This window comes from Tympanuchus pallidicinctus, unplaced genomic scaffold, assembly GCF_026119805.1.
Source record: "Tympanuchus pallidicinctus isolate F22 unplaced genomic scaffold, pur_lepc_1.0 scaffold8, whole genome shotgun sequence".
NCBI lineage: Eukaryota > Metazoa > Chordata > Aves > Galliformes > Phasianidae > Tympanuchus > Tympanuchus pallidicinctus.
Window position 1 is genome coordinate 11631353 of NW_026294802.1, and position 19817 is coordinate 11651169.

The following is a 19817-nucleotide window of genomic DNA, read 5'->3' on the forward strand; positions in this document are numbered from 1 at the left end:
CGATATTCTTTTCAGGCTATATGCAGTAGATGTTCTCTAAGGAAATATCATAGAGGAAAACAGCAAGTGCTTTCATTAGCACATGATGTTACTTGTTTCTGACATAAAAATGGCAGCACACAGAGAGCACCATGGCATACATGAGGCCAGAGCAAAGAGGCAACCAGCTGTGGCAGAGGATCAGATCTCAGGCCAGAAGGCTTTCAACTCCAACACGAATCCTCACCATTTACTAAGTCCAACTGCCTAATGTGCTTGTTTGAGTTGAGGTGGTGCTTCCTCTGCATGGCAGACGGTAGGCTCATATGATACATGGCACACAGCACATATCTTTCACCAACAAACGAGTTACTCCTGGTGAAAATGCATCAGTGATAAGCTTCATTTTTTCATGTCACAGAAATAATTCACTTCCCACCAAAACTTAAAGGACTTCATCCCAAATTAGACCAATTCAACATCCAGGATCAGAAATATTTTCTTTGGGATTACTGATGCTCAAGAAAAAGCTGAACAAAAAATGTTTCGTGTGTGGAAGGCTATTTAGACTTCGGGAAGAGAATGAATCCCCTCATGCAGACTTCTTTCTTTCATAAGAGAGGGTAAGGTGAGGTGAGAATACATGAGGCTTAAGTAACTCAGTAAATATCATGCTAACACAACAGGAAACTGAGCTGCTTAGATGAAAACTTTTAACTTTCAGATCATCTTTCCTTCTCCCAGGTGTGTGCAGTTAAAATTCACAGCAGAAAATCAGCTCAGCTTAGCCACTGAGAGATGAAAAATAACACCAGCTAAGGATGAAACTACAATCTTGCTATAAAATGCAGCAGTTTCATTTCCTCCTGTGTAGCTGCCCCAGTTCCCACCAGTAGGAAATTTGTGTTGCAACATTTAGCACTTTTAAAGTGCATGAATTAGTTGTTGCCTTTAGCATGGCATAAACAACAACAACAACAAAAACAGACGATGATGTAAGGAGGAAAAAGCACTTACTGAGCATTGTTTGGGATGACCTACATAAAGTACTTCTGGCTTCTCCGGTAATTAGTAATAAAAACCTGACTAATCCCATGTCAATGAAACCTTTATTCTTCCCATGTCATAAAACTTTGTACCATTTGCTATGGGGCAAATTCAGCCTTCTATTAAACACAGCTGTGCTTAGGACAAAGAGAAGTATAGTGTCTGAGCAAGCCTACCTAACAAGAATTTTGCTGTCAAATAAATAAAGTAGACAATCTTATTGCTAAACAGAAGTAATGGCTTACCTTTACTATGAATGATCCCATGAACCAAAAGAATTCCTGGCATGCATAACATGACAATTAGGCATATGCAAACTACAGTTTTGTGTATTCTCAGCTGCAGCTGTGAGCTCTGGGTAGTTCTCTGAATTTCTCTTCTCCAGGTCCCCAACACCCATTCTTGGCAGAGCTGTTTATAGCCCTCCCTTGCACCACAGTGCCTTGACAGGCTGGTCTCACGTTTCCTCAGACTCCTCTTCTTCTATGGTAAGCTCCAAAATGTATTCTATATCAGCCCTGCTTGTAGCCCTACAGTCCTTGTTCAAGTAATTTGACAGCAAACTGCACCTGGAGGCACACATCACTCCTTTTCTCTTCCTGTCCCTGGTACTCCCTCTCAGAACTACTGTCTACAGTAAATCTACTCTTTAAGCCTTTCATGGAATCCTAGAATCCCAAAATGGCTCAGGTTGGAAAGACCCTTAAAGCCCACCCAGCCCACCCAGGCAGTCCAGGGCCCCATCCAACCTAGCCTTGAACGCCCACAGGGATGGGGCACCCACAGCTTCTCTGGGCAGCCTGTGCCAATATCTCACAACAGGATCCTCTGACCTGAATTTTAACCTTTTACAAGTGAAAGTTATTTTTTTTTCCTCCTCCATATTGCCTGGACAGCAGTGAGGTTAATGGATCTCTCTCAGAACAGAGATCACACTGGTTTCTGCTCTTAGCTCTACTGTTTGGTAAAACCTGATCCTAAGTGTTCTGAAAGAAACACAGAATATGCCCATCTTCATTCTGGTCCCTCACTTGCAGTGTACTGCATTGTTCTGTAGCAGTGACAAATTTATAATCTGATCAGACATATCCATGCATGTTCCAAAGGAGTCTCCAGAGATCTTAGCCTCCTACTTAGCAAACAAAGCACAACTGAGAGTGCGTATATTATAGGGGGATTTTTCAGCCCTATAATTTGCATAAATTTTCAGCAGCCTGGCAAAAGACACATTCTTGGCCCCAAGTTCACTCTTGCTAAATGTCAGCTCTTTCTCTGAACTATGGAGTAGTTCCATGAAGAAGTCATCTGAACTTGCACTTTGTGCAACCCCCAATGCTTTTCCCCATGCTTCTCTTTAAAAACTGGGAGAAGGAAAAGGGAGACATAAAAGCGCGTCAAAAAAAAAAACATAGTTCACAATTCCCCCATCTAGCAATACTGTAAGCAGCTGAAAGCAGTATAACGGGAAGTTTCAGGCAGCTAGAAGGATGTGCTACCAGCTCAGCATTTAATAATAACAACAGTTTTAATAATAGAAACAACACAGCTGGGCAAGTTAGGATTTCCTGTCAAAACTGCCATAAACCACCTGTTATTACTAGAGAAAGGCTATGACACGACAAAACAGTACCTTTATATGCCAGTCCTACAAATGATGCAGTAGGCAGAAATACTGCAGGAACAAAGTCAGCCTTTGGAACAGCAGGAGTCTGATTTTAAGTTCAGCACCCAATTACTGGCCTGGAAGCTCACTTTATGTGCCCTTTTTAGACATTCAGAAACCACTAAATTTATTAGTTGAGTGTAAATTATGTGGCACATTGTTGAGTTTAAACTACGTAGCACATCAATCTCCTGCTCTTCTGATGGATATTACTGGATTGCATGCAGAGCCATTTGCTACTATTAAGAATCAGTGGTTTCATACAAAAAAGTAAGTAAGTTAGAAGACATTTAGGAAATACTGATACACCTAAGCAAGTGTTTTCAGGGAGAATAAGAATTTTTATGCTGTCCCTTTGTGCTGCTGAATGAAAAAAATGAAAAAGTGGAGGAAATCTGGAGCAAATCTTCATTATTATCATTTTTTTTAAAGTCTTCTCTAAGGATAATCTACTCTTTTTCTCCAAAAGTGAGTGAAATCAGTGATAAGACTCCCACTGATCTTGCTCTAGGTTTTGGATCAGGACACAGGCTTCAGTAATGGGGGGCACCTCATTCAACCTTCAGATTTAATGCTGTGGCAGAAGCACCTGGTGAGAAGCTGTCTGCAGGAAACGAGTTTTATGAGAATGCTAAAAGGTTGAGTGTGTGTGCCTGTGCTAAAATCAGGCTTACAGTATGTATCTCATAGCACAACTACAGAGATAGCAGGCAGAAGATCACATTGAAGTACTTTAGATGCTGTGGTAAGTTCTTTAGAATGATGTGCTGTGCTTTACATTAAAAGCCAATAGAAAACATTTAATTTAGAGGGTTTCCCTAAAATCTTCTCCCTTGCATCAAAGTAAAAAAGGGCTAAGAAGGGGAAATAGCACGGAAGATGCAGAACGGAATGGCTGAGGACCCACTTCAAAGGCCACTGGAGTCATTGGCAGTGTTTACAGGAGGATTTGGTTCATAATCTGAATTTCACATTTGAATTTCCCATCCAGAATCTGCATACAAGGCAAAGAGGTGAATGTAATACCAGTTTGCAGAGAAGAGCCAGCTCTGTGTAATCCCATGTTAGCACACACTGAATGAAGGGGATTCAGAGTGATGCTCTGCAGAGAGGAGCACGTGCCAGGCCCCCGTCTGCAGTGTGTCCCTGAAACACACAGCACCTTTCAGCTTCACTATTTCAGTGAAAGGATAAAATATGTATGTACACATAGACATACATATAACTCTTTTTATATAAACAGAAAAATGACTCGAGTCTCTCCGTTTTTGAATTTGTATTTCTTTGCCTCCAATATTTCATTTTCAAAGCTCTATCTGTTCTGTTCGTTCCTATTTGCGACTTTTTGGCAACTTTTTGGAACCTACTAACAGTGCAGCTTGGTGCAGCTGAAGATCAGCGCCCAATTAGATCAGTGCTGTGATGTGTGGGATCCAAAGACTGATTTTAGACATCTAAAAATTCAATGTGTGACACTATATTTCCTTAGGAAATATTAAAAAAAAAAGAAAAAGAAAAAGAAAAAAAGTACTAATCTATATTAATACATACAGACGTGTATATACAAGCATACATGCATGCACACAGCCACGGAAAGAGTGACAGATTAATGTAATGTCTGATTACCTTTTCAACTAATACCTCTTTACATCTCCCTGACATTGTAAAGAGTCTTTAAAAAGGGAAGGTACATAATTTACACTCATTTTAAGGCCGTCTCAGTACTGATGGGAAGTGTAAAGGGGCCTTAGAGTTATGTGTAAAGGGCCTTAGAGCAACAGAATCAGCCCAGTGGTGCCCACTGTCACATTTCTTTTTACATTTTCCAGATATTTGCATTACAAATGAGATTCCTTAATTACAGGTTGCACTCTAAATAAAACATCATTACAAATATTAAACTGCAGAGCTGCAATGGCTGGCATATTGGAACAAGACCTTAAGGGTACATTCTGCCACAGTCAGATTCTGAGTGACAGCCTCCTAACAAGCCACTGCTTCTTCCACAGCAGGGCTCAGTGGATTTAGTGCTTAAGTAATTCTCTCTGATTATAAAACTGGCAGAGGCATTTCAGCATTCTGACCACTGGTTCACAGCACAGAGAAGCATAGCCAAATGAAGGAGCAACTTTTCATAGTACTGTAGTTTGGCTTAGGTTGGAAGGGACCTTAAGGATCACTGAGCTCCAGCCCCAAATGCTTACACTTATACTATGCTTAGCACAATAAAGCCCAGTGTCTTTTGAGGTTGCTAGCTTCAATTTGGAGAAGAAAGAAAAAAATAACAGCTACAACATAAATAACAATTCCTACCTTAAGCATATTTCTTTTGCAAGAATTACAGCCTTTTTTTTTTTAAAAATAAATTCTTAGGAGTCCTAACCCTACATCTGCATCTTGTCAGGCTAAAGGTAGCCCACACCTAGCCCAGAATCCTGTCTCCTGCCATGCTGCCTGGAGAGGAGTACAAAGGCAGTGTGTGTGTATGGTGATGCTTTCTCAGAACATTCCTCCAGTCCTGCACTTGGGTGTAAGAATTTCCTGCATCAAAGCCGAACAGCTCCTGACTGATTTTGTTTCCACAATCACTTTTTGAATTCAGGTGTATTTTTAGCAACATTACTTCCTGTTCAAAGCTTCACTGCATCTTGGGTGAAATAGCTTGCTTTGTTTTGAACCTGATACTTGCTATTTCCACTTCATGTCCCCTAGTCCTTGTTCCAGGAGGAATGACAAACAGTGGCTCCCTGCTCACCTTACATGATGCTCTGCGTCTGAGCACTGTCCTGCTATACATCATGGGAATGCACTGTATTTTAATAGGACACCTCTGACACTGTGTGTACTACAGCAGAGTGAGAGAGAGGGAGAGAGAAGTTTTCATGATAATCTTGTTCTTAGGGTCTCATAACATCAGAGCCAAAACTTGCTTTTTGTATTCTACAAAAAAAAAAGGAAATTGACAAGTTTTGAGCTGGGCTTACATCAAGGGCAACTGATTAAAAACAACGTATTCTCCTAAGTGACTATTCTTAAGCTATCCAAAGTTAGGTATTTTCTATATCTCATTGTTTTGATAGAAGGCTGTTAACTTTTTGGTGTCTCTTGGCAAGTTAGGACTCATATATTTTTGTGCGTCTAGCTCAATCTTTTCCAGTATCCTCCTCTTTTTTTTTTTTTTTTTTTTTTATTTATAAGAGGAAGAATGAATTACATTTCCTATTCAGACAGAAGCCATACCATACACCATATTGCATTTTACTTGTCTTGAATAAGAAATAGGATTGAAGAGTTAGTCATTTCCAGTGTCTGTCAACCAGATACAACTTCAGTAAAATGAGCCATTTTAAACTTTTTAACAGCCATTTCCAGCAGTAAGAACTTACATTCAGTGTGCATCGCTCCCCAACAATTTATTATCTGGAATAAAGTGGAAGCAGGGGTGGGCATCCTGGAAAGAATCTAGTGATACTGTCTGGACATGCAGAGATGGGTCAGGGAAGTCAAGGTGAAGACAGAAAGAAACTTGGTAAGGGATGTGTAAAATAACAAGAAGGGACTCTATAGATATATTGGTCAGAAGAGACAGACCAAGGACTGTGTAATCCCCTGAAAAAATGAGAAGAGAGAACTGGCTACAGTTCACATCGAAAGGCTAAGGTACACAACAACCTCTTTGCCTGAGTCTTCAGTGGCAGTCAGGCTTCTCGTATTTCTTATGTACCTGAATCTCCAGGCAGGAGTCGGGAGAGCAAAATACCTTCCACTGTAAGAGTGAAGGAAGTCTGAGACCACCTCATGAGACTGAGCATGTACAAGTCTATGTGGTTGATGACATGCTTGAGTTTGTTGGAAAGGGTCCAGCGTAGGACCATGAAGATGATCAGAAGTGCTGGAGCACCTCTCCTATGATGAAGGTCTGAAGGAGCTGGGTTTTTTCAGTCTGAGAAGAGAAGGTTCTGGGAAAACTTCAGTTTGGCCTTCCAGTACTTGACGGAAGCTTATAAGCAGGAGAGGAATTGACATTTTGAACAGAAAACAATAAGATAATGGGGAATGGCTTTCAAGTAAAAGAGGGGAAATTTAGATTAGATGTTAGGAAGAAATTCTTTACTTAGAGGGTGGTAAGGTACTGACACAGGCTGTCTAGATGACCTGTGGATGCCCCATCCCTGGAGGTGTTCAAGGTTCAGTTGGATGGGGCCTTGGGCAGTCTGATCTGGTGGGTGGCAGCCCTACCCACGACAGAGGAGTTGGTACTGGGTGCTTTTAGGGCCCTTCCAACCCAAGCCATGCTATGATTCTATGTTTAAGGACTTACAGAGCTCTGGAAAATACAGCAACAAATCTGTGACTGAATTCTTGCTCTTCCAACACACACAACTGCAAATTCAGAATAATTTGAACCTGCATACTTAAAACATGATGAAGATGTGTTTTGTTTTATTGTCTTTATTTTCAACGTCTCACTCCCCTTTTCCAACCCTCTACTCCATCTACTGTATCCTGATGTCTCTGGCCATCAGCCTCTTAGTGATCTTTTATTACATTCAGTTCACTTGATTCTCTAAAAGCCTCTCACTCTTGCAGAGGATTTTCTTTCTATGTGTTTTCACTCTTGCTGTGCACTTTCTCTCTTTTGTCTGTTTCAGTCTCCTTGAGTTAATGTTTATCTCCAGATTTTTTATCATTTTCCCACCTCTTTCAGAAGACTGAGGGAAGGCTGAATGAGTATCTGGGAAGCCTTGCCTTAGGCTAAAATAGATCCATCCAATCTCTGAGTGCTACCAACAGAAAACTAAGACTGGCATCTCCTGTGGTCACAGGCAAAATGGAGCTTCAATGATTCTACATCGCTAATTATCTCCGAACTGCTAATGCGTCCATGATAGTGACTTTGCTTTATTGATTTTTATATAGAGAATTTTTAACTTTTTAGATAATTATGTATTTTTTTTCCTTTAAGATAATATAAAATGATACAGGTTTTTTTTGTATTTCAGCTACATAGTCAAAATTGATACTAGGTCTAGAAATCTCCACAGACCACATCATACACAAGGAGTTCATATGCATCTGTGTATAAGTGTTTCAAATAACAGTTTTTTATACTGGAACTATATGTACTAAGGCACACACATACTTAAGAACATCTGTATGTAAACATCCTTGATTTCAACCATTTTCAAAGGATTTGTTTCATCTGAAAGGTTCTGATTGCAAATTTTATGCAGATACACTTAAGTGCTGCTGTGCTTTGTTAGATTTGGGGCAGAAAGAACTCACTAGTCTCACTGCCTATGCGTACCCTGAAGTATTAACTCATTCTACAATTTACAGTACAGCAAAAACTCATAGACCTAACCTAGCAGTCCTGATATTTTCATTTTCTCTTCATTATTTGTGCATTAGTATCTACTAGCCAAAGTCAACATTGTCTTACGCTGAACAAACACAGCAAGAAACAATCCTTTCTCTTGGAAAGTTTTAGGTCTAAGGATGAGATTTGCAGAATTGCCTAATAGAATTAAGAGTCCAAATCCTCATTTTCAATTTGTGAACTTAGCTTTGATGGGGATTTAAAAAAAAAAAAGGCAGCCAAAAATACCACCAAAACAAAAACAACAGAGGAAAGGCAAGATTAATATGACAGTTTTACAGGGAAGGGACTGAGGCACAGAGAGATTAAATGATTTGCACAGCATCACTCTTGGAATCTGAGCATTGACCTCAATTCTCCCGAGTCCCTACCTCCCACAGCCAATTCTCCAGATTTTCACGTACCCTGTGCTACGTATGAAACTCTCTTTACAACTTTCAAGCCCTCAACGTGCCACTTACGTTTTCACTGTTAACATCTGCCTCGCTGGGACAGCCAAAGAGTTCCCGTCTCAGCAAGTTCCCATCGTATTCCAGGAATGTCAGGTAGAGGTTGCGGAAAAACTCCACGTGCTTGTTTTTCACCCGCAGCTTCTTTGGTGAGTTCCAGTGAATCACCTCAGAAAGAAAAAGAGAAAATGCAGCCTGCTGTTAGAATACAAATTGGCATTGCCGATGGTTTTTGTGCGTTTAGTTTAGAGCCCACTTAAAATCAAAGAACAACCCCAAAACTACATCACAGAAACACAGAATCATACAATCATTATGGTTGGAAAGACCACAAAGATCATCTAGTCCAACCATCTAGTCATGCCTGATACTAGTCTAGACCATGTCTCTCAGTGCCACATCCACATGTTTCTTGAACACCTCCAGGGACAGTGACTTCACCACCTCCCCAGACAGCCAGTGCCTACGCTGCACCACTCCTGAGAAGAAATTGTTCCTAATCTCCAAATCGAACCTCCCCTGGCACAACTTTAAGCCATTCCTTCTCATCCTATCACAGTTACCTAGGAGAAGAGGCCAACCCACATCTCGCTATAACCTCCTTTCACATCACTATAGAGAGCAAAAAGATCTCCCCTGAGTCTCCTCTTCACCAGACTGAAAAATCCCAGTTCCCTCAGCCACAATGTCTTTTCAGCATGAAGGCTTTACCACATTTTGATGATTCTCTTTTGAGCTCTCCATATGACAACCTGTACAAATGAATTGGGGTACAGTATAGGTTATGATGCAGCATGGCATGAACTCTGTCACAGGTCTACCACAAACCTGGTAGAGAGGAAAGAGACTCTTTGAACAGGGACACGTGGATTTTGGTATTAAATATTAATCTCAGATTTCCATATGACTAACTGATTCACTGTTTCAGGTCAGGTAAGCTCTTCTGTCATTAGATACTGAGGAGAAAAAGCCTCAGATGAATTCCTGCATGCATGTACATCCTTCAAAAAGGACTGAATCTAATCTGATTTCCTTCTCGCCACTGCTTGATTTAAACAAGGCTGATCTCAGTTGCATCATATAATATAGTGGTGCAGTACAATGCTTCACCCTTGGAATTCCTATTTCCAGCATGTATTTAAGCTCTTTTAATGGGAGATGACACTCACACTGGCCTAGTTTTAACTCTAATGCTGACATAAAGGCTTCAATTCCCATTTACAACCAGGCAACTTTGCAGCGCGCTCTGACAGTGCGAACAAAAATGGGACCCTAAGGAAAAACTATGAACGAGCCAAAAGTACCTTGAAGGAATGTTTTCATTTTATAGAGGCTGTATTTTAGGCATAAGGGAAAAAAAAAACAACAACAAAACACACAACAAACAAAACCCACAAAAAAAAAACAAAAAACAACCAAGCAAGTGCTTTGTATTCAGTTTTATTCCTATGACTTCTAAAGAGATTAAAAAAACCCATCTCCCTCGGGAACATTTCCAAGTGAGGAGTTCTGGAGGTTCTCTGAACGCATTAAGTTAATTGCATGGAGGCACCGCATCACTCACACAGCCACAGAGCCGCGGGGTGGTCAGCTCTGCTCTGTGCATCACAGCTGTGGGAGGCAGTGTGCACAGAAGCACACAGCAGCCCCAAGCAGGTGAGCATGCTCCCCTTAGTATCAGCAAAACAGCTCGGCAGGAGCAGGGAGCCCTCTTAAAACACTCTCTCTGCTTCTGAACGAGTGATCCGCAGGAGGAAAGAAAAGGACGTCACCTGAATTCTGCCTGCACTGACTTCAGCAAATAAGACAGCCTCTCTACCGAGTATTTGTAACACAAAGAAAAACAACTCACAGCGCTCTCCTCTACACAGCCAACACAAATGAAAATTTTTCCCAATGCAGAAAGCTTGATCCCTTCCTAGGATTTCACTACTGAAGTTGTTAGGATGCAATACATACAGTAACAGAAAGGAAATGATAGGGAAACAACACTGTTTCAGAAACAGGCACATCAATTTATTCTAAGAACATGTTCAATCAAGATCATGATCATAGAATCATAGAATAATTAAGGTTGGAATAGATCTCTAAGATCATGTAGTCCAATCATCCACCTACCACCAATGCATCAACATGTAAATATGGACAAAATATACTTGGTATAGATATATTTCTCAGGTAATGCTATGTTCTTTGCTACTTTTACATTTGTAAGTACACTCAAAATTGTACCTTAATTGTCAACTATTCTGCTGCAATGTTTGTGAACAATACAGAAACGAAATGAGCTTTAACTAGCATGCTGGGATAAGGCATAAAGTCATGGTGACATGTTCAAAACCTCTCTTCTTTGAAAAGAACTTTAAATATTCAATATTTAAATGCAGCAAAACACACACAACGTATGCAAAAAATCTCAGTGATTGAATCCTACTTCGGGGAAACAGGAAAATGTAAGCATAGGACCGAATGAACCTATAGCCCGTAACCTATATGGGCTGCTAGACAGTTTTGCACAGTAGTAGGATTTACTTTTTCAAACAAACCTTGAAAGGAAATTGTCAGTCTGCTGGTAACTTGCACCTCTTCAGGAGTGGATTAAATAACATTGAAAAGCTAGAAAATGAACTAAAATGCTTGCTAAGATAATCTTCGGTCTATTCTCCCTTTTAAACTTACAGTTTATAAGAGTTTTCTTTGGGTTGTCTTCATGAGCACCCTATGGCCCTGTTGAGCTCTCCAACCACTCTCACCAGAGATTGAGAGCACAGAAAGAGCTAATGATGATAAACTCAATAACTAAATAGGTCACTCTGAAAAGTAACACCTCCTATTTATTTCCATGGAAACTACAACGGGTACAAAGAGCACAATAACACTATTTGATAGAACAAATTCTCAGTTACAAAACACTAGTTTTCAACAGCCACACAATTAGCTATGCATCTTCACCGGCGATGAACAAGAGCCTGCGTGCCTCGCTTGTAACAATCTGCACAAGTGGAGGTGACCCACTGTCACTGCTGCCACTGCTGAAATGCACCACTCAGCCCTCACTGTGCTCTCATGCACTGTTTGATCTCCATAAACATTCAGCAAGCATCGATGAACATCAGTGAGTGCCACTTTTTCCCCATGGAGGGATTCAGTGATACACCTTTGCTCCGTATGGATTTCCCTGTCAGACACCATTCTGTCAGACTGCCCCTCAGCTGCCATCTGTCAAATGGCAACAAAACATAATGGAATACTGTTGGAAAAGTTCAGCCTCTACTGCCATACCACCAACATCTGCATCTGGAATTGTGGGCCAACATCAAAACATAGGAGGGATTACTTTCGGAGCAGCCCTCATGTTCTGGGACAGGCTCCCCAGTGCTGCACACATTTCCCATCACTACGTACCATGTCAAATCATAGCCAAGTTCCAATGTTGATGCCTCTACCAAGCTGCGTGGGGGATGATGTCAAAGCCAGACAATCACAGTTGTCAGTGCAGAGTCTGTTCGCTGCTCTGCTTCCAAGTCTGTTGCGTGTGCAAAATCTGCTAAGTGTCAGGGGCCTAGCTGGTGGTTCAGATCTGATCAGATTTGAAAAGTGTCAGGATGTCACATGTGTACAGATGTCAGGGGAGCTTGGAGTGAACGGAAGGAAGCTGAATGGAGCTGATGACTGCCCAGAAAAGCAGATTTTTTAATCAAGAAAGACAGAATATGTCAATGCAGCTAAAGAACATGAAGGAACTATGCAACCATCTGGATGACCTGAGGTAGAAAAACCAGAAAACAAGTTTAGTAAAAGAGCAGGCTACTACTCAAATGTAATCTGATTAGAGAAACATTATGTCTTATATGAAAGCACGAAAAGAACAGCAGGTTCCAGAAGGTAATAATATTCTTAGCTATTGATATATAATAATACATTTGAAGGCCATGTTCTCTCTTTTTTTTTTTTTTTTTTTTTTTTTTTTTGCTGTCAGCTCACAAAATAACCTTGAGCTCTATCTGTAGCTGTCAGGTTTGGTCCACCATACAATCAGCCACACCACAAGTTGTACAGGCCAAGACATCCTTGGTTGGGCTGTCACAGGTATCAGTGACATGATAAAGACAACAGCCTGCTCAGGTAAAGCTGAGGTCGTTACGTTAGAAACTTTACAGCAGGAAACAGTGAATTGATTGAAGAAAAAAAAAATCAGTTTGAAAGAGACTACGGGGAAATCAGAAGAAAAAGAATCGAACTAGGAATCCACTTTATTTGCAGACAGAGTAAGTGTTATCCCAACATTAAAAAGAGAAAGTGAATCTAGAAACTAAAAATCTCATTACTACAACATCCTCTTTCTAAGACCAAATAACACAGTAATGCTGCATTTATTTCTTCTTCTGTTTTCCCTCTTAGTTTCCAAGCTATTCCAAACCTCTGTTGGCTTACAGAGAAAACTGCACCTGGAACATGTGAAATGCCCCTGCCACTATCTGGCTGGACAATTCAAGCACTGCGCTAGCCCTCAGGCTGTCCTGTGCATCCTTCCTACCCTGATCAAGGCCTCTAGTAACTAAGAAAAATACACTCTTTAATCTTCATTTAGCTATTTAAGTACTGAGAGATCAGACCTTAAAGTTCCACTTCTATTTAACAGTTGGTTAGTTGTCATTAAGCAACTTGGCACTATCTACATTTCCACTCATATAATACTAGTTAATCAACAACTGTTACCATTCACTGATTTCACTTAGCCAGTCTCTGGAACACTTCCATCCATTTGTTACCTAGTGAAAAACACAAAGCTGAACTGGTAGTTCCCATTTATTACCAGGTTCTGATTCAAAGCATTCAAATGATGATGCAATTGCTGTCTCATAGACTGCCAGTGGGATCCGAGATGGAAAATAACTGGGGGTGGTATGCAATGACAGAGTACAGGAGAAGGCTCCAAGGTCAGTTATCTGCACTGAAATATACTGAACAAAGAAATCCCAGCAAAAATTCCTTACTCTCCAGACACATTATTCTCTTCGGAGACATCAAACTTTTCCAATCTGACATTCAAAGAATTGACTATAAGTCTCAATGTAACATTATTTCTATAATGTTCTTTATCCATTTTCCCCTCATAGCATCATCTATCTAAAAAAGAAATATTTGGCCAAACGTTTCCTCAATAACAATCCCTTCCATTTTTTTATCCAAAGACAGATCTTGATACTCTTCTTCAGCTCTTAGGACACCAGAGAACACAAGATATCCTTCTCTGCCCTTCCCCAGCTTTGTACCTACCTTCCAGGCTGAAGGGGGAAAAGAAAGAATAAATTAAGCCTAAATTTAAGCCTGAAGAGGTTTATTTTTGCAAAGTGCTGAATAGATATTAATTAAGCCCACAAGCACATTGCCATTTAGGTAAATAAGTAAAAGAGATTTCTGTAGATGGAAGGCTTTCCTGCTCAAAAACTAGATTCTTTTTTTAGGCAGCCAGACAGTTCCCACTGAAATCAACAGAAGTGATAAGCAATTCTGCATAGTACAGACACTTATATATATCACTGTAATACTGTCTCAATAGGTTTTTCTTTCAGGTACGCACTGTTGAAAAGTTTTGTTTGAATGTGCCCCAAGCCACACTGCAAACAAGCAATACCTATTAAACCAATGCCTGGAGTAGAGATGCCTGGAAATGCTAAACTGTGTTTTTATCGGAAATTAACATTGTATTTTAAAAGAAACAAACAAAAAACAAACCAAAAAAACACACACACACAAAAATTCCAACATAATATTTCCACAAAGTGTCAAATGCTTCACAGAAATGTCATCAGGGAGGTTTCAGAGGTTCCCAAAGTGATATATCCAAAGTACAGAAATAGAAGAGACTCATTTTTGAGCAGCAACCCAGAGATGTAGGCACTGTTTTCAGATGCGGGATTCAAATCCCTGTCCTGCCTGATTTGCTTTCCATGGTCCCAGGGATTACTTTTTGCCTTCTGGCTTTCTGCCTAAGCTGCCTGAGAAGCACTGTCCTTGCATTATACTTTTCAGAATTCTCAGTTTGTCCTCAAAGAGTTTGCAGCTCTCCCTCCAGTGCCTGTAACGATGCTTAATAAAAGGCCTCCTGACTGCAGCAACACCTTAAACGTACTTCCACAGTATGCCAGTGCTCCTTGTTTGGCAGAGCAGAATCACTCTACTGACTACAGTGTTCATACAAAGGATGGCTATTTACCCCTCTTGGCCCTTTGCTCCTCTCAGTGTAGCTCTTTCTTGGCTGGCATTAAAAGGTGCAAGACAGCAGAATGCCAGAGCTGCTGCAGATCAGTGCTGAGGTGCTTGGACAGCATGGGGGGTGGCTCAGAGACTGGAACATAGGGAGGTGCAATAGGTCACGTTTGAGGCAGATCAGAAGTGATGTATTTGGGTTATGGACAAGAAACTGTGTAAAGTTTTGTAGGCAATGTCATAAAGTTGCTCTAGTACAGCATATGTACCCAGAAAAGGCACAGTAAATCATATGAAATACTTTCAGAGAGGGGCATTTATGAGGTTAATTTTATATCTACCTGCTAATTCGTTATCAGTTGTGTTTAAAACTGTCTTCAAAAGCAATCAACAGGATTTAAAGCACTTACCTATCTTGCGGGGAGTAAATTCTAATAATTTAATATACTCCCAGCCTCCAATTTTTGTGATTGCGAATTACCCCGTTATGTGTGTGTATCTGCATCTGTATCCTTGACAACCAGACTTGATGACTGACTCATTCAATGAGGTCATGATTCATTGTCAGAGGCATCACAATTCATTACCGTCTTTCATAGGATTTTTCTTGCTATTTGGTTTGTGCCAAATCACAGTAATTGAGATTTCCTTACAGACAGGAAAAAACTATTAATCAGAAAGGAAAGCAAAGATGGGCCAATCCAGAAAAAGTAATGCATAAATGAAACTCAGTTCCGGACAGATTGCTGCTGTCCAGCCGTGCACGTGTTTGTCCATTGGCACTGTGGGCTACTGCAGACCAAGTGAGGAGCTGAGATAAATGAGGTAACATTGACAGTGGATGCCTACACGTATCTTTTGGCCAGTCTTCAATAGCAACTCCGAAGTGTTTCTCCCAGGGCGTAACAAATACCATGCAAAACCAGACATCTCTGACCTTCAGAGACTGAAGCTGGCTTGCATGGCAAGAAGAATTAAATGACACCTGTTTCTTCTTAACCTCCTCTTGTTTTCTATTCATACAGTCATAGAATGATTTGGGTTAGAAGGGCCATCAAAGATCATCTAGTTCCAATCCCCTGCTGTGGGGAGGGTTGCCACACACTGAAGCAAAGCAACTTCAAACGGGTGCCTGCCCTCAGAGAGAAGAAAGGAACGTTTCTAAATGCATAATTCCTTTTTTTTTTCATATAAGTTGTGGTTCTTTATGTGACAGACAGAAGAACAAAGCCCACAGATTTCAGCCTGTTTGTATATAGTACACTGTCTAGAACTATACAGTGTGACAAAGGAGGTAAAGAAGCATTTAGACAAACAAAAATACTAAAGTGATCTGATTTTAATGTTGATTTAGATGGATTTTAAATTAGTCATTGCTAACAATGCAAAACTTGATTAGCAATTTCTGTTCCTCTTATGCCTCCTCTGAAAGACTTCCACATGCAAGTTCTTCCAGATTTGTATATGCTGCCGAACTGCAGCAAGAAAGTAGAGTTCAGCAGTAGTCGAACATCTGACCTTCACGAACATAAGAGAATTTAAAAAAAGAAGTTAAAATTGATACTGATTCAGCTTAATAAAGACTATCTTAAAAGAAAGAAAAAAAATGACTGGAATTCTCTTTATATACCATGAAATATTCAAGTGCTTCATAGACCTCTAAAAAGCATGCTGGCCAGCCTGGTTTGTGTAGCAGCAAGGAAGAGTGTGTGCACTTGAAGAGCCAGCCCTGGGGGTCCAAGTTTATTTAACACAATGCTGTGTGCAGAAGACAAATCCTTGAATCCCATGGGCTTTGAGAACAGATGGAATTAAATGAGTGCCTTTTCAGTCTGACATGAGGAATAGGGCCTGATCTGATTGAAGAATACTTGACTGGGCCAGTTTTGCCTTAGAATACAAACCTCTCCCTGCATTTCCGTCTTTCCTACGCTATTCTTCTTAATCCTCAAGTACAGACTTTACAATCTGTCTTTCTCTCTCTCTTCCTCTGGAGGTTTTTCCTACCTTGTTTTCAACTGCAGACTCACCGTGAAATACAAGATGTGCCAAATACATTGTGTCATGCTATTTAGAATCAATACTGTGGAAACTGATTAAATTTGCTGACATTAAGAGCACATTTTCTAACGTGGACTAAAGACATTTGTTGTTTATTTGAGAAGACTGCATACCAAAACAGCCCAATTTGTTTTAGAACTAGAAATCTATTAAATTTCATAATGCAAATTCACAACCTTAAAGTTCTTCATACCATAAAAAAATGCATATCACAGTTGAACAGTACCGACTGATGGCCACTTTTATAACAGCTGAGTATGGGGACAGCTTCACTGAAATCAGTGGGACTTGCATGCATTACAAAAGGCTCTACCTCTCTCCTAAAGCAAAGAATTTTAGCCTCAATTCAGCACAGCACTTACAGGATATGACTAATTTCAGTGGTGTGAATAAGTTCAATTCAGCTGAAGAAATTGCTTGTGTGTCTGCACCCCTTGCTGAGTTAAGTAACTCAGGCCAGCAGAGGATATTTTGCATCTCAGACTTCACTGCCTATGCTGCAATGGAACTGATAGTGTGATACAATAAATAAATACAGTAAATAAACAACCAAGCCTAAATTGTATCGGTAAACAATTTTCTTAATAATGAAGAAAGGATTCACTTTATTTTTAATAAACTTTTGTTAAAAGATTACATGTAAATGTTACACATGAGCTGGATGTCCCACAGCTGATGGGAATTAGTCAATACAATCACTGAAGTCTAAAGAGTGATTTGCCTCATTAATGATCAGATGGCTACACTGAGGTGAGCTGAAGCACTCTCCAACAACCTTGATGGATAGCACAGTTCAATTGCCTCCATACAAATGTCTAGTAACACAGAAGCACCTTATGATTATCCTGCCTGTCTAACAGCTGCTTTGCCAGAAGGACTTCTGTCTCTTGTATGCCTGTGCTGTATCTGCCAGTCCCACAGAGATGGAAGAATATCTATGGTGACTCAAACTGCATTAAGCAATTGAACCAGGCCTTAGTAATTAGTGTCAATATCTTTTTCTAATGTAAATGTATGCATCTTAACCTGGTGCTAAACTCCACTCTGGCTGTCACAGATAATTATATTATTTAATTTAAGACCCTAATTCACAGAAAAATACTGTGCAACTCCCATAAAGGAAGTGCATTTTTCTAAAACATCTTTCAGAAAATGTTTTCACTGCCAACACATCTCTCTTCTTTCATTTCAAGCAATTGATGTTATACACCTGGCAGTTGCTCCCATACATGATTCGGAACATGAGCATAGGATTAGGATTTCGATCACCATCTTGTTACAAGGCATTAGATCACAAAGCTTTAAGTCTCTATGTCAATCCTGACCTACAAAGACCAATCATAAAACATTTACTGATTAATATACCAATCTACTTTTAAAAACTGTCTTCTGTGGGCCATACAATAATAAATGACTGACTTTATCTATGAAACTCAGACAGTAATAACTATCTTTGATAGGCCAATTACACCACAGGGTATATCTTTTGTCTCTTGGAAAGTCCAGCTTTTGGAATTAGTGTGTCCAGGGAGATTGCTTCTCTGTATTCATCCAGTATCTGGAGTTCATATTGAACACTTCTGCTGTCACTCCACAGGGTGTGGAGTGATCACTCTACAACTTACAAAACCCTGAAGTAGCATCCAACCTTTACTATTCTAGGCATTCAAAACTCACAAAGCTAAGGTGACGATTACCATCCTTGTTTGGGTGCCCTCATAAGCTGTATATTCTTGTTTCTCTTCCATGAAAGGCTTTGTCTTTCCATCACAGTGGTGTTCTTTATTCTATATTCTGAACGATCCCACCCATCCAAACTCTTGTAAAACATACCTTCAGGTCAGACACATCTCTGTAGCACTGCTCGGAACGGGTGTGATCAGACAGCTGCACATTCCAGAAACAGGGAAGCTGGTAGACAAGGAAGGGGTTTTGTTTGATGACTGCATTGAAGATATCCTAGTAGAAAGAAACCAAGAAAAAGTTGTGTATGTTGTTTTTACAGTAAGGTGGTTGTTCCCTCTGAACTGACTTTCTCCCCCACATAGACAGAAATGCAAGTGGTCATGTAAAACCTACCTCATGATTCTTTTTCCTTGAAACATGCTATCAACCTAAGCGGTGACAGGTAGATCTGAACTAGAGGAACAAGCTCTCTCTGGACTCCAGCAAAGTTTTCAGTACATGTACTGTGTACTGCAAGCAAGAGACATGGCTCCTCTTCTAGTCACTAGGGAGTGTAATACACCATAAATGTCAAACTGCCTGCTGTTAGTGAGTACTGTATCACATAAAGGGAATGAAAGTGATCCTGGAGGTGTCACTGATTCAGTAAGAATTATTATGTGGGATTTTAGCTAATCCTTTATTGTTGCAACAACTATTCCACGTATTTGACTGAAAAGGCATGTAGGAAAGACCTGCAGAATAATGTGTGCCAAAAGGACCATTTTATGCAGCTATCTAGCTGGAGAAGAAAAGACACAATGGCAATCTTGTAGTTAAGCATTAGGTTGGGATGTAAACAACCTTGGTCCTTTCTGTGAAATTCAGCCCCAAAAACATATTAGCTATACAGATACTGGTGATTCAGGACCTGACTGAAAACACAATGAAATCACAGGAATCATTTGCATGAACTTCACTAGCTTTTTCTGATCAACCTGTAGGGATATTGTAAACATACATATATCTCTGTGTGTACAATAAGCACAATGCCTACTTAGCAGTGACTGATCATGAGCAGATGTAGCTCAGAAGCAGTAGAAATATCTACATATGACGCTGTATTGAGTTAAAATATTCAAGCTGCTGAGTGGGACTTATTGGTACAGGTCCAGCACTACATTAACAGGGCTTCTGGATTTAATATGTGGAGTTGGCAGGAAGCACAAAGAGAGTAAATACGCATTTCTGTGTGTAGGTGTGCTATTTCTTCTCTCAGCCTCAGCTTCTCATTTATGGCAAGGTGACAGCAGCACTTTTTCCTTCACAGGGGTGTTATGGCCAGGAGTACATTAAAGAC

The 19817-nt window shown here is 40.2% G+C and overlaps 1 protein-coding gene across 5 annotated transcripts in view; it reads right to left on the reverse strand.

Moving 5' to 3' along the window:
• Nucleotides 1-19817, reverse strand: part of LARGE1 (LARGE xylosyl- and glucuronyltransferase 1) — a 278243-nt gene that overhangs the window by 25505 nt on the left and 232921 nt on the right. For all 5 annotated transcript variants that reach the window (XM_052667466.1, XM_052667467.1, XM_052667468.1 and 2 more), the window contains 2 exons: nucleotides 18626-18751; nucleotides 8531-8686 (listed from right to left, as the gene is read on the reverse strand). In XM_052667466.1, coding sequence (XP_052523426.1) covers nucleotides 8531-8686; nucleotides 18626-18751 — 282 coding nt within the window. The remainder of the gene's footprint in view (nucleotides 1-8530; nucleotides 8687-18625; nucleotides 18752-19817) is intronic.